This window comes from Pyxicephalus adspersus, chromosome Z (genome assembly GCF_032062135.1).
Source record: "Pyxicephalus adspersus chromosome Z, UCB_Pads_2.0, whole genome shotgun sequence".
NCBI classification, from domain to species: Eukaryota; Metazoa; Chordata; class Amphibia; order Anura; family Pyxicephalidae; genus Pyxicephalus; species Pyxicephalus adspersus.
Genome location: NC_092871.1, coordinates 54,470,605 through 54,498,563, shown reverse-complemented (window position 1 = coordinate 54,498,563; position 27,959 = coordinate 54,470,605). Strand labels below are relative to the sequence as shown.

The 27,959-nt window shown below is 37.4% G+C and overlaps 1 protein-coding gene across 4 annotated transcripts; it reads right to left on the bottom strand.

Moving 5' to 3' along the window:
- Positions 1-124: 124 nt before the first annotated feature.
- ELK1 (ETS transcription factor ELK1) lies at positions 125-27,959 on the bottom strand. Of its 4 annotated transcripts, XM_072431674.1 has the most exons (7): positions 27,744-27,959; positions 27,457-27,590; positions 23,761-23,969; positions 17,412-17,843; positions 15,969-16,370; positions 13,066-13,167; positions 125-12,105 (listed from the first exon to the last, which is right to left on the bottom strand). In XM_072431674.1, exons 3-7 carry the CDS (start codon positions 23,965-23,967, stop codon positions 12,007-12,009), a joined length of 1,242 nt encoding a protein of 413 aa, XP_072287775.1. In that variant the 5' UTR covers positions 23,968-23,969; positions 27,457-27,590; positions 27,744-27,959; the 3' UTR covers positions 125-12,006. The 4 variants fall into 4 exon arrangements, with proteins under 4 accessions (XP_072287775.1, XP_072287774.1, XP_072287777.1 ...); XM_072431673.1 differs by lacking the exon at positions 27,457-27,590; XM_072431676.1 differs by lacking the exon at positions 27,457-27,590 and having other exon boundaries at positions 125-7,090.

The window sequence follows — 27,959 nt, the reverse complement described above, 5'->3', positions numbered from 1 at the left end:
ATTTCTGCCAGAGAGAATGTCAGTGAATGCCAGGTTCACTGCTTTCTAAATAGCCCAAAAGTGTATGTTTATATCCATGGAGCCTGTGTAGAAACAAGGAACAAAAAAACACCAGAGCCAATGATTATTTTTAAAAAATATATTTACAGATATAACAATATAGAATGATTTACAGTGTTCTCAAAAGCCTTCATAAAACTTTTTTTTTTAAATGAACAATAGCATAAGAGTGAAAGCAGCATAGAGACTGAGAGCATCTCCTCATCAGTTAAAAAACAGTATCTTACTTTTCAGTAAGAGAGGCAAAGCTTGTCTGGAAATGGGCAGTCGGCACTAAATCACTGCATTGATGGCATGGTGGGGAACCAGGACGGAAAGGCCCTGATTTATTAAGCTGCAAAAGATTTTAGGGAATGCTAAACAGACACTTAAACATCTAAAATGACATGTAAATATTGACTAAGAGGCCACTTTAGCTTACGGCGCTTTTTGCAGACAAAGTGTCTGAAGGCAGAGCAATCGGCTATTCCCTTTAGTTCTCCCACCTATAAAAACAAAAGGTGAAAGTCTGTTTAGTTGCCCTGGGAAACAAGATCAGCTTACCTTCAGAGACTTGCAAATATGTGCATATGTTAGGTGACTATTCCAAACTTATGACAACTGAGAATTTTAACATATACTACATCTTACATGTAGATGCCAGCATTTTAAGGGTCAGTTGTTTGGGATATAGATGGATCCTGGTGGGCTGAGTCAGCCCCTGGCATCTTTTATATGTGTGATATTCTAACAGTGAGATCAATTTGCCATAAATCCTGCCACCTAAGAGGGTAATGTCTGCATACCCCGATGTTTTCCAGCTCTATTACATTCTCTATAATGTAAAAAAAATACAAAACCATCAGGGAAGATGGAAGTCTCTCTTAATATGTCAGAAGGTGAGCAGACCTGGGACTTAATTGCAGAGATCTCACCAATAGAGACCCTGAAAAAAAGACATTTTATTTGACCATTTACCCCCAGCCTTCTCCTTTTGCTGCCTGTGCAAAACGGTCTACGATAATGACCAGAGTAACATGGGATGAGGTAAATTATCACCTACAGTTGGCCATTAGAAATCTGAGTGTAAAGTTAGACATATATTGTGGTTGTGTGTATGTAGTAATGAGATAAATCCCTGTTCAGCCAAGTATTTTTTATGCGCAAGACAACATTAACATGTGTGCTTGTGTCAAGGTTGTGCATTTACCAAAGCGGTCCTAACACAGTAAGTGTCTCATCAATTTGCAGAAATTGGTGCATTCTGTCCATTTCAGAAGCTATTTGAGCTCCCTTAAACAATAAATTTATATCTTTTTTGCCTTTGAACTGGCAGTTAAGTGAACTAAACATAAATAATAAAAAATACTTGCATGATACATAGTTCTTTTCAGCAAAAGCAGTATTTTTTTCCCTATAAAGCATAAATATATTCCATATCAAACACCACTAAAGTCAACATAAGAAAGACTTCAGCATAGTATGAAATTTCCTTTAAATTGTTATGCACCTCACAGAAAGAGCACATTCAGAAACCACTTCACAAAAATATTGCATAAGACTTTGATTTGTCACCTGAACAAAATCTCAATTACTAAAACCTTGCATGAGAGTTCTAACTGACCTGGAGTTATGCACAAACTGCCTAAATATTCTATAAATGTGTATATATATATATTTATTAGTATTATTTTTTTTATTTGGCACACAAACAGTTGGACCATGGCCAGAAGAGCACAAAATGGTGGCATGGTGCCACCTTGACATGGATAAATCAGCTGACCTGTTTACAAACACATTCACTGTCAGCTCCAAGAAATGAGGCTGGTAAAATTCACAGCAGCATATATTTCAGTTGTGTGTAAAAATTTGTAGCACCATTCTCGGCTGGGCCAAGGTTAAATAAACTGACCCGCGAAAATAGCACTTTATTCATTTTATGAAATGATAGGGCATTGTGGCAAGCAGCAGTAACAGTTTTCCTATGAACTAGCTATTTTTTGACAATAAGTCTTTTATTTATAAGTAACCCTTAAATTGAGTAAACTACTCCAGTATTCAGGCATAATTATGGATCAAAAGTGGCAATCAGTTTTCACTATAGCCAAATTAACAAGACAAGCTTACCTGTAAAACAAATACTATTTTTCAAATACATTTTAGAGTAAGGTAGGTTGCTGTGTTTCTCAAAGTTTCCAAAGATAAGATTTACCCCATATCAAGGCTATATAGATACAGTTATGTAAAGAGAAAGGCAGTGGGGTAGAACTGAAAAAATAAATGGAGCTTTTTTGCAACCATTGCAAGAAGGGACATAAAAAACAAGCTATGCAAACTCTAAACATAGTTTAGGCAGAGATGCCCTTTAAAAAACGTTAGCACCATTGGTTTTGAAATGAGATGCCCAACAAGCTCATATACCTTTATTGGTCAAGTATCCACTTTTGACCATATAGTGTATATAAAATTAATGATGGTAATAAGTTATTAGTAAAAATAAACACAGCCGCAGAAGAGATGTATCTGTGAATAGATATAAGTGCATAAAAAAATGGATATAAAAATATGATGTGAAAGAAAAGGTCAACAGAAAACACAATAGCAATTTGTAACATGGGCAGAGCGATTCTCTTGGGTACATATATATCACATCCAGAGTTTCTGGGAAATGTAAAAGCCAACAGGTCTTTGGACCACAAATCTTTACCAAAAACTGAAATATCCTATAGATGTCAGATAGACTGACTATTTAAACTGTGGTGGTGTTCTGTTCATAATTCCCGCCATGACTGATTGACTAAATCTAAATTCAGGGTTATTGTTTATTTTATTTTTTGCTGGTGAATTGTAGAATTAAAGTGCTCCATAGTATTAACATTATGAGAGTAAAGATCACCACAATTAAAGCCAATGTTTCAGTATTTGGATAAGGTTGCCAATTTCTGCTATATGGTTTCCCATATTTCTCAGGGACTCCGGAAGTGAAACTGCTGGGAGTCCTCAATCTTTTTTTGATTGTTAATTAATTTTATAAACACTGCATAGGAGATGTGCCATTTGGAACCCATCAAAAATTACCTTCAAGAACTGAAACCATATGTGCCTTCTTGAGAAGACAAAAGTTCTGTACAGGTAAAAAAGAAACCTAAATTCAGTCATAGAGAGTTTACAATAATATTCTCCTATTTAGAGAAATGTGGAGTCAGAGCAGTGGCTCCCGTTTTCTCAAATTTAACTATAGCCTGGGCGAAATTTAGGTCAAAGAATCAGCCAATGCGCAGTGGGGCTGTAAACTGCTGAATATATTATCTATATTTTACGTTAATGTTATAATATACGGTTAATGTGTATAATATAGACAGCAATTTTTGTCTAGATTGATCCTAGTCTAGTGCTTTACTAACTAGACTGGACATATACTCGCATGTATTTAATCAAATAATTATGTATGAAAACGTGTTTACATCAATACATAATCAATAATTTTTTTTTTTTACTTGGGAGTCCAAACCTCTTTTTTTCGCTTCTCCCCTTTATTCGAATGTATTATCTAATCAAACCCAGAATAAATATTCTTTAAAATTTGAAGCATGATATGGAGTCAGCTGATTGGAGTTTTTACAGGTTTTATTATTATGGTATTCTAAAGCTGCGTACACACATCACATTTTTCTCGCCCGATAATCGGCATCGGCCAGATATCAGGCGAAAATCTGGCGTGTGTACAGTCGGCATCGTCCATAGTCCGAACGACCGTCCTGGCGGATCCACAGACGATGATTGACGACCGATCCTAATGCAAGGGAAGGGGGAGAGCGAGCAGCAGGGTGCCGCTCCGTCGCTTTCCCCCTCCCCTCTCCATAGAGCAGAACGGTGCTGTATGTACAGCACCATTCATGCATCGTGTAGTCCTTTGTCGTTGGAAAGGATCGTGAAAGATCCTTTCCAACGACAAAAATTGCACGTGTGTACACAGCTTAAGTTTGTAAACTTTGAAAAGAAAACTTCTAATACCTAATTCCATGCATGACCTAACCTTTCACTGGTAATAAACAAATATATACAAGGGTAAGTTGTATAGTCAAATAACAATTTCTTGCTGGGGGATCTTTGAACAATAATATTTCAAATAACAAAACATTTTTTTCCACAGGGCATCCATTTTATAAAGTTAAAGAATAGATGCACCATTTCTATAACAATAAGAATAAACCGTTTATCTTACACTCACCCCTTCTCCCATTAACTGCTTAATCTAGTTCAGTGTTTCACAACCAGGATTTGGCAGAACCCCAGGGTCCCTCCATAAATATCAGGGGTTCCCTGAAGACAAGAAAGATATTTCAAGGGGTTCCCCCATGTTAAAAACACTGATCTAGTGTCTCTAGTCTATAAAGTGTTAAAGAGTTGAAAGCGTGTACAAGAGTGTTGAAGATATTGGAGCAAAGGCGGACAAACAATTTTTCTGGTACTATTTAAAGGCATCTAAGAATATATTTACTGGGAATTAGAAAGCTCAGGTAATATGAATTAGAGAAAAATCTGAACTGACAAGACTTTCAAAGATCACAGTACAGGTCAAACATCAAACAAAATAAAAAAGGAATCAATTATTTGTAAAATGTAATACTTGGATATAATAACTCAGCTAATGTATGTTAAGAGTGCAATTATTTTTTAACCAAAACTAATTTATTGTGTTTTATTCTGACACTAACACTGGACCTTACAATTAAAATATATACTATTTTGCTTTTAGGAACAAATCATCTTCCCTTTGTCTTTTTTAAAGACTCGTACCTTCAATTCTGCTCAGGGTTGGCCTCTGGTCAATCTATTTCAATGGAAATCATCCTTTCTATCAATTTGTATAGAAATTCCTTGATCTTGCTTTTAACCCCTAATTTATTCATTTTTAGAAGACACAAAAACTGAAGGGGGCATTTTGTTAGTCACACCACTTTATACTAAAACAATCTGCCTTTGTTTTTTGAGCCTAAGATATTTGAAACTGAGGAAAGGAAACGCATAAGAGTTGCCTCTAGCAACTAGTACAGTTATCGTTTCTTTCCTGCAGCCCTGCATAAAAGGCCCAATGTGTATGACACAGAACTCTTCACACTAAGTTTTGCTATTTACTAAGTGAGTAAAAGGGAATTAAAAAAAAAGTTTGTGGAATCCAAAATACAACTTTACCTTTAAAACATCTAGATTAAAATTTAACCAGAAACACTTTTGCTGTATACACACAAGCAATATGGCTTCTAGTAGAACATAAGAGGAGACAACTGCTGTATGCAACATTTCACATTCACATGCAACACTGTCTAAATTGCTGAGTGTTCCTGTAACTCAGAATACTGAATTATAAGAGGCTATTCTCTATTCTATTAGCTATGTGGGTGAAAAAAAGAGTATGGGTTTGAAGGGCATCTCATATCCTACTATTATTATGTTTCTGCTCCCCTCATCATAGGGTCTTACAGCAACAAAATAGACTGGTATATGACTCAGCTAAAGAAATCTATGAGGTATTTGGTGGAATCGACCTTCAAATACCTGGGTGTCCTGCAAAGGTGAGAGGCAACCATAGCTGCTTTCTCTTTGCACATTTACACCACTAGCATGTTGCAGGGATCTGGTATGCAAAGTGTATGATGTGCTGGCTCATGAAGAGCAATGCCCAGCATAAAAAAGGCATAATAAAGGCCACTCCTTCCTGTACATCCACTGCGTGCAAGGGTGACTTAAAGTGAAGAGAAGAGAGTCAATGAATGTCAGGCTGCCAAGTTCCTGAAAACACAGCAAGCATATGCCTGTTCTTACACTCTGCCAATAAAAAGTTTGCCTTTGCAATGCCCAAAATCTGATTAAAACTGCACAAGGTACTTTTTCCAAAGACACCTAATCTTTGCACTATGCTGGCTATACAAGTAGCCATTTTTAGCTATATAGTCAACCAGTTTTACACAGCTTTCTATTGCTAATACATTTAAAGTTGATTGAAAGAATCGAGGCAGCCTACCAATACATATTTTACTGACCAGCAAACCACGGTCGATGTAGAGGAAAAATTAGATCAAATAGAAACTAATTTTAAACAGGAATTTCAGGTTTTCTAATAAAAAAAATTGGATTTGTCACCAAAAAATCAAATTGGAATTAGGTTCAAAGTAGCTGATTGTAACATGCTTGGCAAGCATAAAAGGACGAGAGAAATAAAATGGTTGCTTTGGTCAACACCAACACTTGCCCATTCCTCTAGTTTAGTATTGTATTGTTTCTCTACAAATTGCTTTTGGAAAATCATGGATCCATGAATGACGTTGGGTGACCGCAGTACACATGACAGATTTTTCCCCGAGATGACCCTGACCATTTGTATCAGATGTATCATCTGAGTTTTGGATTTGAAGATAAGGAGCTTAGGGTTAACAATTAAAGCAAGGATTGAGATTCTGATAAGAGGTTGAGGTTTGAGGCTTATCAGGAAGAGAAAACTGTATTTACTATTTAGTCTAATGTTAAAAGTTAGAGTTTAGCAAATTTAAACCTAACTGATGCACCATGTATTAGTGCCAAGATGTGCTAAAAATCTTTGCCCTCATACTTCTGCAGAATTTTTGGAAATTTCCTTACTAGTATAGATACCTCCTTACTCCTCTCCCTATGCTCCCTCTTTTCCAAAGTCTGACACCACAAAATTTTAGAGTTTGAGGTTTGTAGGAGGCACATGGGTTTTGTAAGAGGAAAAACTACAGGTATGCGTTAGGATTGACTGAAAAAGGACACATCATGCCAAACCCTTGGCTATGCAGCCAGCCAATCACTACTCTAGCTTTGAAAATAGTTATAGTTTAGCTAATGAAGTATTCTTAAAAAAATTTCACGTAACAGACAAACAATTTTTGCTGATGTATGTAAATTATATATATATATGGTCAACATGTGTAAAAATACCTCTAAGCTTCTGACACCCTTAGACAAAAGCCCAGCTTCCCTTGTGCGATCAAGTCCTGCCGGTTGCGCTTGGAGACTTCAGCAGCAAAGACTACAGTAAAACATTAAAAAAGTCAGACAAAGAAAATGCTGGAAAAAAAGCAAATTGTGACCCTGGTAAAACAAGCAGGTATAGGTCACACTATTTAAGAAAAGTTCTTTTCCCAGAAGCCCTTTCAAGGACAAGACGCCCTTGTGATTAAGAAAAAGGCCTTAGGAAAGTAGAAGGGGAGCCACAGATGTCACACACTCCCACAAAAACAGAACGTTACCCTGAAAAGTCAATATAGAAGAGGTGTTTCTGTGCTCCCCTGCTGTCTGGCATCTGTGGAACATTCCTGAGGAAATCTTTGGAATAGGTGACTTGGATCACCAAGAAGGAATTTGATACTGTTCCACGATTGGATAAAGAAAGAGGAGTAGGGGTAGACAACAAATATAAGATACACACACAGAAAGTACAGAGCAGCATAGTAAGAACTATGTTCTTCAAAAAAGATAACATCATTGTAAGAGAAGGCTTACATAGGTACCATAGGGATTTGTGGTTGCCTGACCTACATATAAAGCCAAACTATAAGTGATTATTACAATAATAACAATAAAGAACCAATTCATTAATAAACATCATGAATCATACTGGTAGTTAAGGAAAGGGGACATTCCTAAGTAAGTTTGTACAAAAAATTATGCCAATATTCTTTTGATATTATTTATATTTCAGTTTTCCAAATCACCTACCAGCTTGTCACATCCCTTGTGAACATCAGCAAGATTTCCCCAGTATTGGAAAAGTTTCTCCTCCCTCTCATTTGTCAAAATGGTGGACACAGATTGACAAGTACCATAGGGATGTGATCCTTTTTGTCAAATGTAGCATTTACCATTTTGGATTTATGGCCAGCTAAAGGGCTAGTGTAAGTAGACTTCTGAGATCAATTAGGTCAATATTTGATATATTTGGGCTTTGATGATTTTCCTCCATAAGAGCCAATGCGAATCCATTTAAAAAACAGATTAAAATGCTAAAATGTGTGGTACGGTAAAAAGTATTCCACATTGAGGGAATCTAATGTAACAGTTTTACAGTCGTGGTGTTTTGATGGGCATATCTTGCTGCTGAAGCAGCAGGGTGATGTTAGGAGACAGCATGCGATTCAACTTGCTGGTAAGCAAACAAAACTGAAATATTACTTTTGGAGGGCATTGGTCTTCTATGAAGAATATCATTTCATAAAAAGACAAGAAACGATTTCACAATTTTGTAGATACCTTGTGAACAATTTAACCTGCATTCTTTGCAACAGGGAAGCAGACAGTATGCAAAATCCAGAAATCAGCACTTTCAGGCACTAACAGACAGTCAGGATATGTCAAAGACGAATAAAATGTACAAGAAGCAGTAAATTTTAGCAACAAATTCTATTTCAGAGTTCTTAAACTGATTTTTAAATTTGTAGCTATGGGTTACTGCACTTTTCACACACCCATGTTGAATCCGCCTACATGTGCCTGTGCTCACCCCTGTCACTCCATTATTCTAATTTACAGTTTAGCTCACGTTGGATCAGATTAGAAACATGTTTACATGGACTATAGCAAGTACACCTTTAATTTAAACTTATTATTTATGACACTCTGTTGAGGAATAGACACAAACATCAATTAAATTGCAATTGAAATAACCTGGTAGCTAAATGCCAGGGAAAATATTGCAACTTATTGAAAATTATGATTTAAACAGGGTTATGCTGTCTGGCCATTGTAAAAGAAAATGTGAATAAAATTGGATGACCATAACAAACAACAGGACTCCAGTTGAACATTTTTGCAAGCAGCAACACCTCCGCTAATCTCCTTTTTTGTTTTTTTTTTATCATTTTTTTATATTTAAAAAATGATTGACTGTTTAAGTAGTGCCTTCAAATTACTACTATAGCTTTTGGTTGTCAGCACTTTTTTGTTATAGTATTATAACTATAAAATGTTACAAAAAAGCTTCTATCTATCCCTAAATTATTCAATTTTCTCATTGTAAAATGCCAATAATAATTTAAATAATGGAGGAAATTATTATTTCACAGTTGTTCTACATGGTCCATGTGACTAGAGGTGTGGCAGGGATGTGATTTCTGTCTAAATATTTCCTGCTAAATGGTTGTGTTCGTCTAAAACGGTGGAAGGTATGCCAAAGTGTGTAAATCTGCTTACTGCTCACCTTTACAAGAATAAAAATAAAGACAAAATTGCTATGTATGTCCCTGTTTTGGAACTGTACCCTCATTTTCTGTCTTCTTGGCCAGAAAGTGAACAGGAACAAGAACAAGAAAAATCTGACAAGGGTTTTACATTATCTAACTTTTTTTTTGTTTTATAAATAGCAATTTTATTTTGCTGCATGCCCATAAGAGAGATTTCCCCTACACTTCTTGCCTAAATCAGGTAGCAATCTGGATGCAGTAGTCAAGGCAAAGTTCCTATGTGCAAGGTACAATAGCTTAATGGATGACTGTAAAATGGCAAAGAGCAACCAAATCAATAAAAAAATAGATAAAAAATGAACTCACTTCAATAACAGCTACCTCTTAACCAATAGAAAAAGTAGAGAAAATATGTATATGTAAATTTTGATTCCACTGCTTTATAAAGCATGTGCTGTCCACAGTTACCTATCAGATATTTCATTTCTCTTTCTAATTTGCTCTACAGAAATGACAGATAGAATCTGATTAAATGTTATGATCAACAAAGACAAATTCCATTTAGATGCTTTGTTAACCATTTAAATGTGTGAGGAGTTTGAGATTACCAGCCTAAGGAGTGATTTAGGAAAAATGACCATATTTTGTAAAGAAAACATTAAATGACTACCCAAACTGATATTTTAGATAAGGTGCAGCTGAATTCCCTCTCCACACCTGTGTTATAGCCATTACAAGGACCTTTTTCTCCCTCACCTTTTTGATCCTCCTTGGTGGTTACAAAAATGGTGTTCCCAGGAAAAATAGGAATATGTAATGTAACAGAACAAATTATCACCCATCCCTAAATAAAACATCTAGTTTGTCGGGAATTATCCTTTATTGAATCAAATCTTCTCTTTCCAATATTGTTCAGGGACTTTGATTGTAAATTTTCTGCTCCATCCACTTTTCCTGTTTGATTTTTATTTACTTTAAGTAAAGTGGAGTTGGAATTCCTGTGCTAAAGATAGGGAAAGCAGAGCTTGCAAATATGACAAGAAAATGTATCCAAAAGATAAAAAAAACAATTGATGATTCAGCTTACCAGCATCTACCCCATGCTAAAATATCTGTATTGGGTCAGCTGTCCTTTTAATGTAACATTTTGTTTCTGTTAATATCTACATGTGCTAAAAAAAGTGCATGAAAGAATCTGCTGTCGATCTCCCCTACAGAGGGGCAAATGGAACTGTTAAAATGCAGTGAAGAATCCGTCAAACATTTTGCAGAAAAGAAAAAAAATGGATGGTAACACAAAGTCTAACTTTAGTCTCTCCTTTTTTTTTTTTTTTTGCAGCTAATCTTTGCTGCTTGACAAGAAGATAAGGTGACAAATTCAAATGTGCGATCAGCTTGGTGTTCCAGAATCTCATTATGGATATAACATAGATTTCACAACCCAAGAAGAAATTGTTTGCCTTCTTAGCAAAAACACAGCCAGGAAAAGACCAGAAGGTCATCTCTGTTAAATAAACACTTTTATATTTTCAAGAAGATTTCAGGTCTCCAGTGAAGTCCATCAAACCTTTCATGCTTCGGAGGCAAGCCACATTCCTAGATCTCTGTGGCATCTTTATTCAGGAGTACGTGCTTTCAGCTACCTTGTATCCTGACAGTCAGCCATTTTGTATTCACCTACTTTACAATCATTCAAACCCCCTGAACATTCCTTAAGGATTCCATCACATTTATTTTTGAAAGTTCTTAATTTGGTTTCTGTTTTACCAGTGAAATCCATCTTGTTTTCAATCCAAAGCAGCTTTAGGCTTGTTTTCTATATGATAGCATCTACAAAAAAGAGGTGGGCCTCATTTGGAGTAAATGTTTACCTAAAAATCATCTATTTCTTTGACTTCCTCTTGCCAGGCCATGGATGATAGCATTTCTAGCCACTTCTTTGCAAGAAATGAGTCTACTTTTGTTAGGCTTTTAAAAAAAATATAAACCTGTTATTTTGTGCTGCACGTTGAAAGCAAAACTTGAGAAAAAGTTTGCTGTAAAATATATCTGTGAGTATAGAGGAAATGGAGGCTCTTTAAGTTTGGTTAAACAATTTTTTTTCAAATGGCAACCTCTAAAAAATTCTGAGCACAATAATTATCCAGTGTTTTTTTTTTCAAATTATATTTCTTAAAGGAGAAGTTCCTAAATGTTGGTAGATATTTCTTAAACCACCACACAAGAAAAATAAAAATCTCTCAACCTGAAAAGCCAGTGATCTTTGTCTTTGTTTCACAAAATCACATTTCATCTCTTGACCTAATGTCACATTCCTTTTCCTTTACAAATACTTGATTTGTAATAGAACTGTGCTCAATAATTACATCTGTTGTTTGCCACTGCAAGCTCCCAGGCGTATGCACTGGATCTGTACTGGCTTCATGGACCTCTGTAGAAAACATTTTCCCTTTTCTTGATCAACAAGTTTGGGGAGGCATGGACACCCATGGTCCCCAGCCGTGATCTCCATATTATGAAAAGTCTTCCTCTACTATGTAACATAATGCTTTCAGGATTACATGGATGATGTAGAGTTATCACCCAAGGAAAAGGCAGAGTGTGTCCAAGCAGGTGTTACAACACAAAAAATTACATCTCTTTCAACAGATAACGCAGACAAAAAGCTATCAAAGATCCCAAAGCAGGCCGCATGGGTGTTGGTGCGTTAAGAGATAAAATATTGTGTCTTCAAAAAGTCTTAAGAGGTCACAGCTCTATGAGTTCCTTATGGCTTCTGAGGTCCAGGAGACAGCACAACAGGAGTAGACAGCCCATCAACACTGAGAGTTGGAACATGGATCTGGCTGTTTCCATTGGCTGGGAACTGCAATTCAAGAAATAGCGTGCGTCATGTTACTCATACATAACAATTATCCCATTTTTGCCCTTTCACAGGAGGGACAATGGGGAAAATGATGTATTTCTCTAAAAAGAAAAGAGAAACATCAGTTTTCCCTAGATGTAAAGACGCAATAAATGGTGGGAGACCAAACTCTTTTACCAAAAACATTATAGTAAAATCTCTGTTGGAGAAAATTCTTTTAATTATTTTGTTCCAAACAACAGGATGTAAGAGAGGGTTCTAAGAGAGGGAAATAACCTGTAGGACAATTATCAACGGAACAGGATTTCTCATTGGAATTTTTCTCTTCTCACCTCCTATTCTAATATCTGTCCCAGTGTCAATGGTCACCAGGACAAATAGAGAGGGAGAATTCAGACCAAACAAAGATACCTAGGATACTTTTCACAATCCTTGTCATTAAAATTATATTAAGATGAAGGTGGAAATTAGAATAAATCCCATACAAATATGTACAAAAATACAGTAACAAAAATACAGAACAGCACCAAGCAAAATGTTAAATGCTAAAGGGAATTCTGGAGGATGTCACTGCTGACCTCTTTATGAAAGAGCCAGTTGCCAATCTCCTATGAGTCTCTGGCATGGAATAGGCATACAGCCAGAACCTTCTCCTTGCATATTCGTTCCAGCACAGCAATCAGGGATGTACAGAGACCATTTAATTAGCAAGACAGCCAGGACACAGGCAATTTTAGAAATAAAGTTCTGAGAAAGTACAGAAGCCATTTATTCAGCAAGACATCCTTTTTCCCAACCTTCATGATTCTTTTAGAACAGGTTTCCTTTAAGAATATGAGTATGTACAAATATAATATTAAAATACAAAAGCATACATATTGGTATAAAAGTCATTTTGCCTGCCAGAATGTTAGATTTGTTTTCTTCATTTCACCAACCTTGCTTGAACCAAAGAATTACCTGGAAGGACAGCTTTGCTGGACTCCGGGGAGCTATTGGGCTAAGTGTACTCCAGAAGTGGATAGAAGGAGGCAGGGAACTTGGGGTAAGCAGCAGTGGAGTCTAAAAACACAAGGAATAAGAGAATTTCAGATCAATTACCTTTTAATAAATGTGGATTTAAGCTTGACATCCTAGCTCATTCTACACTCAAGGGCAAAGCAAAAAGTGTGGTAACCCATAGCATCCAGTCAGAAGGCATTATTACTGCCAGACAACTGACTGCCTGCTATAGAAACTTTTTTTTTACATAGTTAGTACTTTTTGCACTATAAAAAGGCTATAAAAAGATTGATCATGTCTCCTATTCAACATCCCATTCCATGGGCAGGTAAAGCTGCATAGAGCTACCCTGGGGGGGGGCAATAATATGAACCTCCAACCATCATAATCATTTATTATATTATTAGTCAGAGAGATTTTACAACCTATTGATAATTCAATGCCTATTTCCTAATGTGAAGTGTAAAGAGTGTAAACCATGAATGTAATCCCACTCAGCAAGCTGTCAGTAGGCAGATGTCCCTGTCCATCACACAAACTTATGTCCTCCTTTTTTGAACAGACATGTGTACGAAATACTCTGCCAGATACACACCATATTTTTATAGGGGTAAGCTTTGAAATAACCCTTTGTACGCTCATTCAGTGAGTCAGTGCTGATATTGGTGTTTTCTTTTGACCTGCAGTAACTTGCAACTTGCAAACAGAATAAGGCTGCAGGGTGAGAAAATCAGGTGGTTTAAATATATTTGAGTCTAATCAGGCCGCAATATTGGCACAAAAAATGTTAGGGTACAGCATTTTTAAAAGACCCCTGATATGAGACCTCATGAAGGAGTCGGTAAAGATGATCCTATTTCTATAAGTACAGTCAGGCAACATTATTACAAAAAGATAGTACAGACGGTACAGAACTGTTTGTTGGCTCTGCTTGTTTCTGTTGCCTGTCCCACCAAATCTCATTCAATCGCGTTATCTGGTGACTCTCCATTACATCGTGACAGGACTTTTTTTTCTCATTTAAGGACGAGACTCCACTGCATCAGATCCTTTGGATCTCCACTCCAATTAAACCACCAACACAATTCTAACCGTACTCTCAAACCTCCTACTTGCTCAATTGGAAATTTACATTCTAAGCAACTTTTTATTCCACTCATACCACCAACACTAATATAGAGAGTAAACACTTTCTCAAACCCTCTACTCACTCTATTGGTAATTCACATAGCAAGTACCTATTCACTCCACTTATACCACAAACGTAATAAAATTTGCAAGTACCCATAAACCCCCTACATTATTGATGATTCACAATGCTCATGAGAATTACACTTATTCACATATAACCTTTGACCATTCTGTAATCTTTTTATACCACCCAGGACTAGGCTTGTAATATAATTTTCTTCACATCACACTCTGCTTCAAAACCATTATCCTCACATCGCACTCTGCCTTAAAACCACTTTCTTTCTGATTATCCAACCTATAATACTTATAATGATTTTACAGGTTCCATACATCATCTCCTTACATTACCAACAATCAAATAGGCAAGTATACTGATTATACATACTTTCCCATCCTACTATTGAATCCTTCTACCATAATTTTGGATACATTTCCACTACTTATTTATCAATCACCACTCCTCTAATCAATTTTCTATTTCTCTCTCTAGCTACATTTGGTACGTCCTTTACCTCCCCATATTTTTCTGCTCTGTTTTTCCAAGCAATGTAAGTAACTTGGACCCACATCTCTAGCTTTTACACATTGATCTTAAAATACTATCAAACTGGTAGCTTACCTTGTTACTTTTATTTAGTCTATATTATGCAACACTAGAAATACTTTGTTTTTACCTTCTAAGAAGTAAGTTAATTACTACGAATTACTATTTGGCAAAATTCTTCACATATAGTTTATCTCACATATCAATTAACATTACACTAACCTTCTATTTCTATCTATTTTGGTCACCTTTTCTGGAATATACACACTTTTTAGTTTTCTATAATACTCATTACCTCCAATTATCCATATCCAGACTTCTACATAGTTGTAAGTAACCCCCTACCATTTATTCTACTTAAACATGATTTGAAGTGTAAATTTACTCTCCATTCCACATCTCCTAGCACTAAATAAATTAAAACTAATTTCCAGTCATCCTCAATGTAACCTCTCTCCCCTATTGGTGCAGCTATTGGCGTGAATACCTGCAGATGTTTTTATACTCATCATAGTACAGTGGTCATTAAACTGTAAGTATTAATTTCTATTTATTTCTTGAACACTGTCCAATTGGATGTTAATGATGATCGAAACTGTTGTCAGTCAACTATAATTATATCTCCCCTTTTTTTGTTTTGTTTTTTTCTGTGTTAACTGTACAACTAGAATACAACAAGAAACGCGTCAGGTTATTGAGAATATGTCATTTAATGTTTGAAGAGACTAAAATAACCAAATGCATCACTGTAATTGCTTGTAAAATTGTTTTTTTCACATTTTCACAATTTTTTTATATGCTTATAGTGCTTATCAAGTGATTAGTGGGTCTACAAGTATGGTAGAATTAGGATCTGAACTTATCACAATAAAAAAACACACACTGCTTAAAATTTGTCATATGCCTGCCTATCTTCTTTCCCCTATTTTTTCTGCCTGTTTCTGCCTACAGAATATAATCAAGGTTTGGGATAGTGTGGGAACAGGTAAAGAATGCAAATCCCCAAAACTATAGACAGAGTGTGGATGATAAAAAAAGATGGTACTGTCTATTTCTGGCCTGCTGTACATGTTCCTAACATAATCTTGAAAATCTAAAAAGCTCTGTTTTGTGTTTCACTTACCAGTGAATGAGAAGTGATGACTGATGATGCACTTCCAGGAGCCAGCAATGAGTTAACAGCAGCATTCATCTTTTCCTGTCCAATCACAGTGGAGAAGGGGATTTCCAGGTCTTTTGGCTTTTTCCCTTTAACAGGATGTCCTTCCTGTGGTGTGACTGCTGGAGGAGCCTCCTCTTTCTTCTCTTCTTCCTGTAGATCATCCTTGGCTTTTATTTCGTCCTTCTCTGGGGAGTTGATGACCACCAAGATCTCCTGGGCAAGCGGCTGTTCTGAGCTTGTAGTTTTTATCTCAGGAAGAGATGCCAGAAAGACCTGTGGCTCAGTGAGGTCTTCCACATTAGCAGATGCATCTTCAAGAGGGTCCTCCACTTTGATATCAGGAGTTGGGGGATCCACTGTGACCTACAGAAAAAAATAAATAAATACACATGCCAATGCCCTATCGAAAACCAAAAAAACAATTAACGGTATTATTAATTTGTTTGTAATTGTAAAAGAACTACAACCTAATAGAAAACAGGGTGCTGTTTTAAAAAGTGGAAAAATCTGCTAATTGTAAAACTATTCAGCCAGCCCTGGTGTTTAAACAGTCAGAAGGGTGCCCCTTTACTTACAGTTGGAACTCTCAATGTGGCTAAAACATGCCAGATTAGCAGCATTGGACATTATAATGCAAGAGATTGTTTCACTAATTCTCTTTAGAGCTTGCACATAGCATTAGAGGCAAATATTTTTTTCCTGATTAAGAGATATTCAGCTATGAAATGAGGATATTACACAAAACATCATATTCCCAACTTTTACAGCAATATAGAGCAAGAAAAGGCCTAATAAATGTATTATTAGTGAAGAGATTTTCTATATGGATGATGATTTGAAGCTCCCTCTCAGTCCCTTTTCCTTCAAAAACACACTCTATACCATCTCAATAATGAGAGCTTCATTTATAGCAGCTGCAATAATTTTGTGGGATAGTGTCATAGCAGGAAAACCGTTGTACATGAAAATAAAAATTAGTTTTAGATAGAGTAAAAAATTGGTATAACTAGGTTTTTATTTATGTCCTGTCCCCAATGGTGAGATTCCATTTACTTCCTGTGTACTCAATTAACGAAGATATATTTACCAGAAGGCACTGTGCCCGGGGTGGTAAAATCCACAGATATGAAAGTAAATGTGTAGAAAAAAACATAGTGCCTTATCAAATTTAGAGGAATGGTTTTATGTTACTGCAAAGGTATTTTTAAATGAAAGCTACATTACAAGGAAAACTCAACAATTCCCAATAAAACTCATTCTCAGAACATTGCTCTGTTATTTCTCCTTCCACATCCATGTCATCCTACATCTTTTTATCCTTCCAGGTAATTCTCTTCAGAGCCAATATCAAAGCCATATACATATGTGTATAATATATTTACTGAAATAAAATGTAGACATTACATGTAGCTGAAGTTCTTTGGAGCTGTGGATGTTAACTTCCAAAGAAAGATCTGCATCACTCTGATCCATGGACTCATACTGGGGAATGTCAACACTCTGACTCCTGGGTTCCTGCAGTGGGGGAGCTTCTGCTGGAGGCAAGGCTTCCAGTTTGCTAGTCCTGGGCTGTGTAGTGGGAGGGGACTGCAGGGACTGGATGGTGAAAGTGGAATACAAGCCGGAGCGCATGTACTCATTGCGGCTGGTCTTGGGGCTGCTTCTTGCCATCTTAGGGGCGTAAGGGGAGCTGTCTCCAGGCTTGAGTGACTGGGCCAGTTCATTCACAGGCTCCCTACTTTTTCCATCTTCTTTGCAGGCCTCTCCACTGCAGGGATCTGGATAACACACAAACTTGTACACAAACTTTTGCCCACTGACTTTCTTAATAATATTCTGAAGAAAAAACAAAACAGGTATACATCCGTGTTATTAATTGTTTTTGACTAATGCAGTAAAAGTTATGGCCTATACAAAATTAGTTTTTTTCTATACTACAGTTTTAGAGAATAACAAAATCAAAACAAAGTTTGTTGCTAAGTCAGATAACAGTAATCATCAAAGTGTTTTAGAGCCCCAATCCACACAATACTAATATTTTCAGGGTTGTTGGCAAAAGGAATCACATGCCTGTCTCTCTCAAAGACTCAAGTGAAGATATCTCCCCACCAGAATTTCTGCTTTGTTTAATTGGCACATTCATTACAAGGCCAAATTATGGTGTCACACTTTTCATATTAGTGATAACTTATATTATTATATAGATTATTATATTGTTATAAAATAAAAAAATTGAAAAGCCAGCTACAAAAAATGTTTCTCATGACATTGTTGGTGGGGTGAGCCAAATTGGTGTTGGTGACATTGTTGGTGGGGTGATACCAAATCCCAATAATGGAATATCTGAATGGTATAATAAACTAGATCATCCACCAAGTTCTACAATGGACATTAAATCTGTTTTGGGAGGAAAATTACAGATAACATCATACATCAAAATGTTAGAGTTAAGAATTTGGACCAATGAGAACTTCTGGAAAATTACAGTAGGTTCTAAGTTAAATCTGACTTGCAGTGGGGGGAAATATTTATAACAAAAGCCCTAAATATCTTATAATTATACACAGATATATCTTTCTCAATACAGAAGATAATGGGTAACCATCAAGTGGCAAATCAGGTCACCTACTGGCATAAAGTTTGATGGGAATTTTATTTGCAAAAATTATGCACATCCCGACTCAAAATCAGATATCACCATTGAGTCATTGTATATGACTTTAGGTATGTCAGAGACCCATCAACGATCTTCACTGAAGAAAATCATATTAAGTTACTGTATACTAGGAGGCAACACTGTTTCCTATTCTACAAAGCAGAGAAGTGCACAGACACCAGTAAAATCCTTATTTATTTGTACAGCAAACTAGGTGAAGGGTACAAGTGTCAATATTTGTAATACCAATGGTCTTTTGTTAGATGCCTTATAGACACCACAAGGACACTAACTTTATAGAAAGTCAAAAGGGGTTTGATTTACGAAAGGAATAAAGGCTGCTTATATAGCAAAGTGTATTATGCTTGCAAGAAATATTTCACTTAGCTTAATAAATGTGATTAAGCTGATTTCAATCATCCAATTACATGCAAGGAAAACCCTTTTTGTTTTTTAAAATCCTTGCATGTGATTGGGTATTTATCACAAAATGAACTATACCCTAAATTGCTGAACTAAGTCAAGTATCCCTTGCAAGAAAATAATTCACTTGTTACTATGTAAAAAGCCTAAATTCCTTTAGTAAATCACCCCATGTAGAAAAGCTGCATTAGTGGCTGATTTGTGTTCGTAAGCATATTCAAGAGATCTTTAGAAATTAGAAACTGATATTAGTTAATGCCATAGGAGAAAAGAGGAAGGAAGTACTAAGATCTCTGCAAGAGATAGAAAAAATACCTATAAATTCCTATCTGCTTTTTTGGATTTTTTAAATATATGTATACTACACTTTTTTAACAACCAAACATTTAAAGAAAACCTTTACTGAAAAATGTTTTTTTTATAAAAGGGTAAGCATTGCTTACCTGGCTGTCCTGATGCCCGTATGGCAATTGTAGCCAATGAAATCAGTTCCCACACACAATTTTTTTTCCTTTAAATCTCAGGGCTCCTTTCCCTAGTTGACTTTGTATTTCAATAGATTTTTATTCAAAGTTTTTTGCATATACAACAAACAAGTAAATAAAAAAAAAGTGGGACAAGAAGATTTACATAGTGGTTAGGCATAAGAGTTTAAGAAGTGATATAACCATGGATAATCACAACTTAAACAAAAAAAATTAGACTCTGCAACAAGATGTGAACCAGCAAAACTAAAAAGTTAGTCCCACGGTAAGGGATTCTGGAAAGGGAAGAAGGAGATTGGGGGTAGTAAGGAGGGGGGGGTGTCCACTTCAGGGAGGAGTTTGAGACGAGGAATTGTGGGCGATCCATGGATCCCAGGTAAAGTTAAACACATGAGGGGTACTTTTGACCATGCAGGTGGGTTTATCATTTACCATAATCCAGTTGAGTTTAGCCGATGGAGAAGTCATCGGTATTAAAGGGGACTTCCATGTTCTGGCCAGGGTAATTCTTCCAGCCAGCAGCATGTGATTCACTGTAAGGTCTGTGAAAATGTGGAATCAGCTCCCTCAGGAAGTAATTTCAGCAACTACTATAGATTGCTGGATGAAGAAAAGCTGGATGTTTTCTAGAAGCACAGAAAATAACTGGTATTAGGCTTTAAAGTAAAAAAAACTTAAAGAGTAAAAAAGAGACTGCTGATCCAGGGAACATCCAATTGCGTCATGGAATCAGGAAGGAATTTTTTCCCCGTTGAAGCAAATTGTACCAGGGTTTTTTTTGCCTTCCTCTGGACCAACTATGTCTGTCTAGGGTTTTATATCTGGGATTTGTTTATTTCCCAAGTGGTTGAACTTGATGGACTTCTGTCTTTTTTCAACCTAACCTACTATGTAACTATGTAGTTACAGAATACTTTTGGTTTATTTAGGCAATGGTATATCAGTTTTACTCAACAGGGCACATTCAGACCTAATAGGGAAATGGGTTTGGATATTAGAAGAAAGGAGGTGAAACGCCTTCTTCCAGAATTCTTGCGTTTCTTGTTTCATATCACCTAGCCCACCACAGCCTCTAAAAGAGAGGCGAGAGGAGCCAGGGAAGCTTTGAGCCCACTTAGTTGGGACCAGATACCAAGGTAACATAACCTTGTAGTTCATTTCAAACAAACTGACATTGGATAAAACCTTAGAAATGTTGCGGCAAATCTCGATCCACTCCTCTGACTCCCTAGTTTTGACCAAGTCCCTTTCCCAGGCTTGCATATAGAATAATTTAAAGGAGGGGGTCGAGAGAGCCAAGTAAAGAATTGAAATCTGGCCCACCGAGTCATCCAAAGATTTACAAGTACTCCCAAATGGCATTCTGGAATGGGGGGGGGGGGGGGGCTTTTGGGACATTTTGGAACTCAGTTGGGAGTAGCGGAAAGCCAATAAGACAATGAGGTAATTCTCTACTTTGGACCAGGTGGTCAAAACTAAGAATGTGCCTACCTGAAATAAGGCCCCCCACACAGAAAAACGTGGGCAACCCACCAAGAAAATCAGTGAGGCAGCAAACCTGGGGGAAATTCAGGATTTCCCCAAAGCGAAGCAAGAAGTGAAAAGGCTAAGCTAATTTTCGGATGGTGTTTTACTCTATCCCAGAGTATTGTAAAGAGGGGCAAGGGATCTTGGGCATGAGAAGATTAGGAATACACATAAGAGAGGAAATGTCAAAATCCGTTGAAGCTGTGGCTTCATATCAAGCAACTGGGGTCTCTGGGATAATAGGGTTGTATGGGATAAGTGTGCCGCTCTATGGAACAGCCTAAAATTAGGTACTTCCAGACCGCCTTAAAGTTTAGGGGAAAGCATGACAAAATGGTTAATACAACTTCCTTTGCGATCCCATATGAAAGCCATAGCCTTGGATTGAAGCAGTTCCAAAGATCTGCGTGGAGTTGGAATGGGAAGTGTTTAGAATAAGTAAAAAAATTATGGTAAAACATTCATTTTTACTGTTATCACTCTACCCAATCAGGAAGGTGGGGGAGGCAAAACATCTGGAAAGGTCCAAAAAAATCTGCTGAAATAGGGGGAACATAGTTTGAGGTAAATAAATGCCAGGGGTCAGAGGTGAGTTTGATGCCCAGGTATGGCAAAGCCATTGTCTGCCACTTTAGGTCAAAAGATTGTTTCAGTAACTTAACAGTGGACTGATCTGGATTTATATTCATGGCCATTGACTGGGAATGGTTAACTTTTAGACCTGAAATATCTGCAAATTGTTTAGGAATTTTGAATAGGTCAGGAATAGATATCAGGGGGGTAGTAATATACATTGGGATGTTGTCTGCGAAAAGTGCACATTTATGTTCTACTCCTCCAAAGAATATGACTTTGACATCAGGGCAAGAGCATATGGCTATGACTATGGGTTCAATGGCTAAAGCAAAGAGCATGGGAGAAAGAGGGCATCCTTGCCTGGTGCCTTCTTTGATAAATTTAGGGGAAAAGTAACCCCCTACAGGGATCTTTGTTTCAGGGGACTTGTATAAGATGGACAGACTCCTCAAAAATGCACCACCAAAATTCATGCAGTTCAGTATGTAAAATAAGTAGTCCCAAGAGAGACTGTCAAATGCTTTTTGAAGGTCTATAGAAAGGAGCATAGCCTTTCTGTTCCGGAACTCCTGTTCCAGTTTGCAGAGACTGAAGAGATCAAGTCATTTGATCGCTTGGTTTTGTCCAGGGCCTGGCGAAAAGGAATGAATTCCACCTGATCAGGGTAAATATACCTACTGAGGAAGGAGTTCAACCAAAGGAAAAGAATTTTGGTGAGGATCTTGAGATCACAATTAATGAGGGAGATGGGGCGATAATTAGAGGCAGAAGAAGGATCCTTGCCCGGTTTGGGGATCACGCTAATGTGGGCTAAATTTGCTTCCCCACATAAGCATTCCCCCTCCCTTAGGGCATTCAGATTCAGCTTGTTAACTAAAAGCTGAACCGGTTTATCAGACCAAAAAACTATGACTCGACCACCGAATGGATTTCTCAGCTCTAGTAGTTAAACATAGATCAGTTTCTGTCCTTAAAGATTCAATCTGGGGACATAAGTCAAGTTGTGGTGACTGTTTGTGTTGACCTAAGAGATCCTTTTAAGCTTTCATTTTGGTCTCAATCATTTTGGTTTGGACTTTTTGAGTCTAGAGCCAAGTTTAATCAGCTCCCCTCTAATAGTGACCTTAAAAGCTTCCCAGTTATTGGTGAATGATGTGTCAGTAGGATTACTGAGCAAAAAGAAATCCTCAATACCAAATTCGATTTCAATGCCTATTAGTTTGTCTGGGTACATACTATCATTTAGTCTCCCATGAAATCCAGATTGTCTACCTCCCAAAGTGGAGAGTGTAACCACCACAGGGTCATGATAAGAGCAAATGGATGAGAGATTACGGGCACTTTGGACAAGAGGTACCGAGTGAGCTGGCAGAAAAAAGTCGTCAACTCTGGAGTAAAGTTGAAGGGCCGAGGAGAATTGTGTAAAGTTCCTAGTTGAAGGGTAAGTTCCCTCCAAATAGTTCACTGCAGTCCAAATAGTTGTTCACTGCAAGCCAGACATGATGTCTTGAATCAGAACTGCGGTGGATAGGCAGAAAACAGCTGCTGCAACAGGACATAACAACACGGCCAAGACCACACATTGCAAAGACATGTTGTATACTGTATATGACAAAATAGGGAGGTAAGCTAAACCTATATTTTCAAGCTACCATTTGAGAACAACTTAAATGAGCAAGTTTAGGTATACTTTATTACATGACAAAGGATTCATACAGAACTAGGTGTTAGCTAAGAACTACGCGTTATAGATCCCTTTTTTAAAAAATCCTTTATACTGAGGCAGCTGATAAAAAGATAAGAAGAAAAAGATACTTCTGTCCCTGTTGTGATGAGTTCTGTAACAAAGGGAACTCTATCAAAGATACATACATAAATCAGACTAGGGACACTCATGCAAGGCTAAAGAAATACACGATATCTATATGCAATATTTCTTATTATGCTAATTTAAAAACAGTTTTAATGTAAATTTAGTCCTGAGCATAATAAAAAAAGAAAAGAAATATGCTTCACTAAAGGTCAGGATACATTTTGTTTAAATACATTTACTGGTTTCTACCATGTGGACAATATTGTACCTTACCTTATCATAGTAGTATCTTAAAGCTCGGCTTAGCTTGTCATAGTTCATGTTGGTCTTGTTTTTCCGCAGGCCCCAAAGTCGCGCCACTTCCTCTGCATCTAATAGTTTAAACTCGCCATCGTTAGAGGTCCAGGAGATGAGGTGTCGGTGGCTCTGTTCCTCCAGCAGCTGCAGGAGAAACTGCCAGAGGGTGCCGGAAGGGTCCATCTCTGTGAGAGAGGAAACCATAAGTCTGATAAAAATACACAGGGCAAGGACAGGGGAGGCCAGAGTGATAACAAACATTAGAGTTTTCAGATGCATTAAACACAAAAATGAGATGGAGTAAAAGTGCACCTGCAGTACTAAAGGAATACTATGCTCTAATAGAGAACAATTAGAAAGACTGAAACTGTTTTTGGGAAACTTACCCAGTCACCAGGCTCAACAGGCAACATGTGCAAGTATGCAGGTGTGTGCACTAAGCCTTGCCCCTACCTTTATTGTCCTGGCCAAGCATGTGCAGTGTTCTGATGTGTGCCTGGAGGTACATGCCCATGCTTTCCTTAACATTCAGATACAATTTAGGACCTCTAAATATCCTATTCTATCTCCCCTAATGCAGCAATGGTAACAAATAATATAGAACAAATGCAGGCCAAAAACAACAAAGAAACCCAACTATATATTAGCAGAAGTCTCTTTAATAAGTCATGTTCATTCACTGTGACTGAATAAGCACTAAGGCAAGGAAAACACAATTTTCTGCCTGATAGAACCCAAGGGCTCGACAATTAGTGCCAAAGAGCTATATCTTCTTCAACTTCAAGTTGGGTACCAAGGAAGTTACCTACCAGCACTGGTAAATGACACCAAACTTTCTCACAACCTAAATTCTGTACAGATACAACAAATTAGTGGAGAATATTGGTATAGGAGGCATATATATCAGTATTTCTTAACCAGGGTTCTGTGGAATCCTAGGGTTCCTTTAAAGGTTGCTAGGGGGTTTCTTGAGGAATGACCAATTTGTTCCTCTCAGATTAGTTACACTAGCACCAATGATCTTTTTGGCTATCTTCCCACAGTTCTCTGCTGCAGTTAGGTAAATTTTGTGGATCTTTTCTCTCCCCTTGCCTGTGATTAGATCATGAAAGGAAATCAACAAGCTATCTATCTCGCTCTCTCCTCTGATAAGCATGTTTTATGTTAGCACAATTGATTGGTTCCATGTGCTGCTTCTCTCTGTCACTAGCCACACACCACAGTAAAGGCTCTGCAGAAGTCTGATACCAAGTCAGAGTCAGGCACTTACTCTGCATATATAAAATAAATTTATTGTAATACAAAATGTGCATTAGTGCGCATATTTACTAATTCCTGACTGCAGCCCTATTAGGGGTTATGGGGTCCTGCCCATTGATTTCTCCTCCACCAGCTCTTTAAAACAGCGGTTGCCAACCAGTGGTCTGTGGATCACTGGTGGTCCATGAGAAAATTTTGATGGTACGCAGAAAAATTTGGACACTCTGCAAAAAGACTTTCACATCTGTTACGACAATTCAAACTTGAAACTGCTCTTGGGTTGAAAAAAAACGTTTTACGTTACATAAGAATTTATATTTTTGCTATATTTAATAGGTACATTTCATATTACTAAAATAGAAGTTCTCTGATCATTTTACAAATGTATTTATCTTTTAAAAAAAAATTAATATTAATGGTCAGGACGCAGAAGCTGACACCAACCAAAAGAACTGCCTGCGTATCTCACCTATGCATCCAGAAAGTACAAAAAATTTGGAAAACAAAATGTATCAGATGATTAAAGCAAACAGTTTGCAATATAAAGCAGTAAAAGGACCAAAAAGGGACCCTTTAGACTTGTGACTAATATGTGTTAATGTGATTGTTGTGCAAGGATGCGTGTTGCGTTGAGGCGGCAAATTCACTTTGTATGGGCCATTTACAGAGGCCTAATGCATGGAAAAATATACCTCCACTATTTTCGACTTGTGTAGCTCACCAAAATGTATTATAGAATCAAAACTTTATGCTGCGGTGTGCTAATGAGCAGATAAATTGCCCTACATTGTATGTATGCAAAGGGTATTAAGAACAAATGTCAATACACTGACATATACTGCATGTTGTTGCACCCCGCATTAACATGGGAGATAAGAGACATGTTTATGTGTTTAAACACGATAAACATGTGATAAACATGAATTATGACTGATTTTCTTGCGGGTCATTACCACAAATTAGCAGAAAGACATAAGATGTCCTTAAGAAAAAAAAAACTGCCATGCATTGATAAGATATACCGGTATATGCACACTCTTCCCATAAGGATGGTCTGCTAAAAAACATCTGCAAAGGCCTTATACAAGTATAACCTTAACCTGGCCAGATTGTCTTGTATTTGTGGCCACTTACAGGCTATGGTGCATTTTTTAAGGCTCATCAATAATTTAATTATTCCATTATGTTTCACATCTATCCTTTAAAAAAATTCCAGAATGAAACACTTCATCTGCATAGGATATTTAAAACACCAATGGATATGAGAAGTAGTGGTCTCTCTGCAGATGTCCAACACAACCCCTTTTGAGTTAGACATATTACTCTGCAATCTGCAATGCTTATGCCACTTGAGGACTGCAAAATTCTAGACTCAGCTGAAAAGGGACTACTGCAGGGAGACTACTGTTTCCAAACTCTGAAGCATGTGAGCAATTGACAAATTTTTCTCTAACTGTTTTAAAATACCAGGAATTTATTTAGCCAATATAAGATAAAAGTTTAGTTGTAATTATTCTCACAATGAATTTACAACTGTTCATTATTTCAAATGTTTATTATATCAAATCACCCAATTCATTTACCAGAACATTGAACAAATATGTAATCATTATATGTGTGCATAAATTGCTCTAAAACATTTGCACATTTATTTTTAGTGAATTGTTAAAATATTGTGACCAAAAAAGAGATTTTGCCAATCATTTCTCCATAGAAAATGCTACAGATCCATTACAAAACTTGTGTGGTAAACACACTAACATAATAGCATAACAATTTCACATGGCAAAATAAGAAAATATTGTTCTAAACAATACAGAAATGAGAAAAAAAGTAAATTTACATTGAGTATGATTACTTTGATTGTTTAAGGTACAAAGATCTGCACAGCTTTAAAGATACATGGCAAAGTTGGTGGCACAATAAAAGTGGCCATAGAGGAGATGCGTAATCGGCCTTAGTGGAGCCCTCGCTTTGCGCAGGCATGGAGCAAATATTTTTTAATATAAACAGTTCAGTGCGCAGACATGCACCTATTTACCAACAGGCCATTCGCTCCAGGCCTGTGCAAAGACCTAAGCACTGACCCATTTTAATAAATAGGCATTTGCTGGGGGCCTGTGCAAATACCCAAGCACTGAACCGTTGTAATAAAAAGGGCATTTGCTCCAAGCCTGTGCAAAGACCGAAACACTGAACCATTCTATGAAAAGACAATTTGCTCTGGGGCCACTAAAACGTGGGCCTCTGCCAGAGCCAAACTACGCATCCCTGTCTCGGCTCTCTTTGTAAAACTACAGGTGCACTTTACAGTTACAAAAAGAGAGAGGAAAGGTGGAAGATTAGACGATAGACGGTGATGGCTGCTCGGCGGTGATATTGACGGCAAAGCGGTACACGTTATCCTCTCACCTGTCTGTCACCGCGCTCCATGCTTCACCCGTCACCGCACAGCTCTTTCCCCCACCGCTCTATGCTCTTGCTTGCTCTCCCCCGCACTCATGTTGTTTAACAAGTAGATGGTGTTGAGCAGAAGCACACGGACACTGCATGACAGAGCAGGCAGAGTGGGAGGAACAAGGAGGGCAGAGGATAAAGCAAAGCAAATGAATTGACGGCACAACATGCTTGGCACCACTGCCACCTTGCCAGGAGGCACCACAGTTTTTTTTTTATTTTGGAACGGCTGAGCCTCCTACCTGTCTCAGGCTCCTCTACAAGTCAGGGCCATTCTGCTCCTGCAAGGTCTTTGAGTCACATTTAGTGCCTGTAACCCAGAGGGCATGGAGAAAACAGCCTGAAACATGGTCCAAAGCCTGAGGGAAGGAGAAGAGGAGACGAGGGTTTAATGCTGGCCTATTTTCTTTTCAGCCACTGCTCTATTTTGCTTCCTCCCCCCTTCTCCTATCCATCCC

What these genes read in the sequence shown, in the direction of transcription:
- ELK1 (XM_072431674.1), bottom strand. Translation starts at nt 23,967, where the DNA reads ATGGACCCTTCCGGCACCCTCTGGCAGTTTCTCCTGCAGCTGCTGGAG. An exon ending in TAAGATACTACTATGATAAG is followed by an intron (nt 17,844 to 23,760) that starts GTAAGGTACAAT and finishes TTTTTTCTTCAG; the next exon opens with AATATTATTAAGAAAGTCAG. An exon ending in CAGCAAAGCTGTCCTTCCAG is followed by an intron (nt 12,106 to 13,065) that starts GTAATTCTTTGG and finishes CTTGAATTGCAG; the next exon opens with TTCCCAGCCAATGGAAACAG.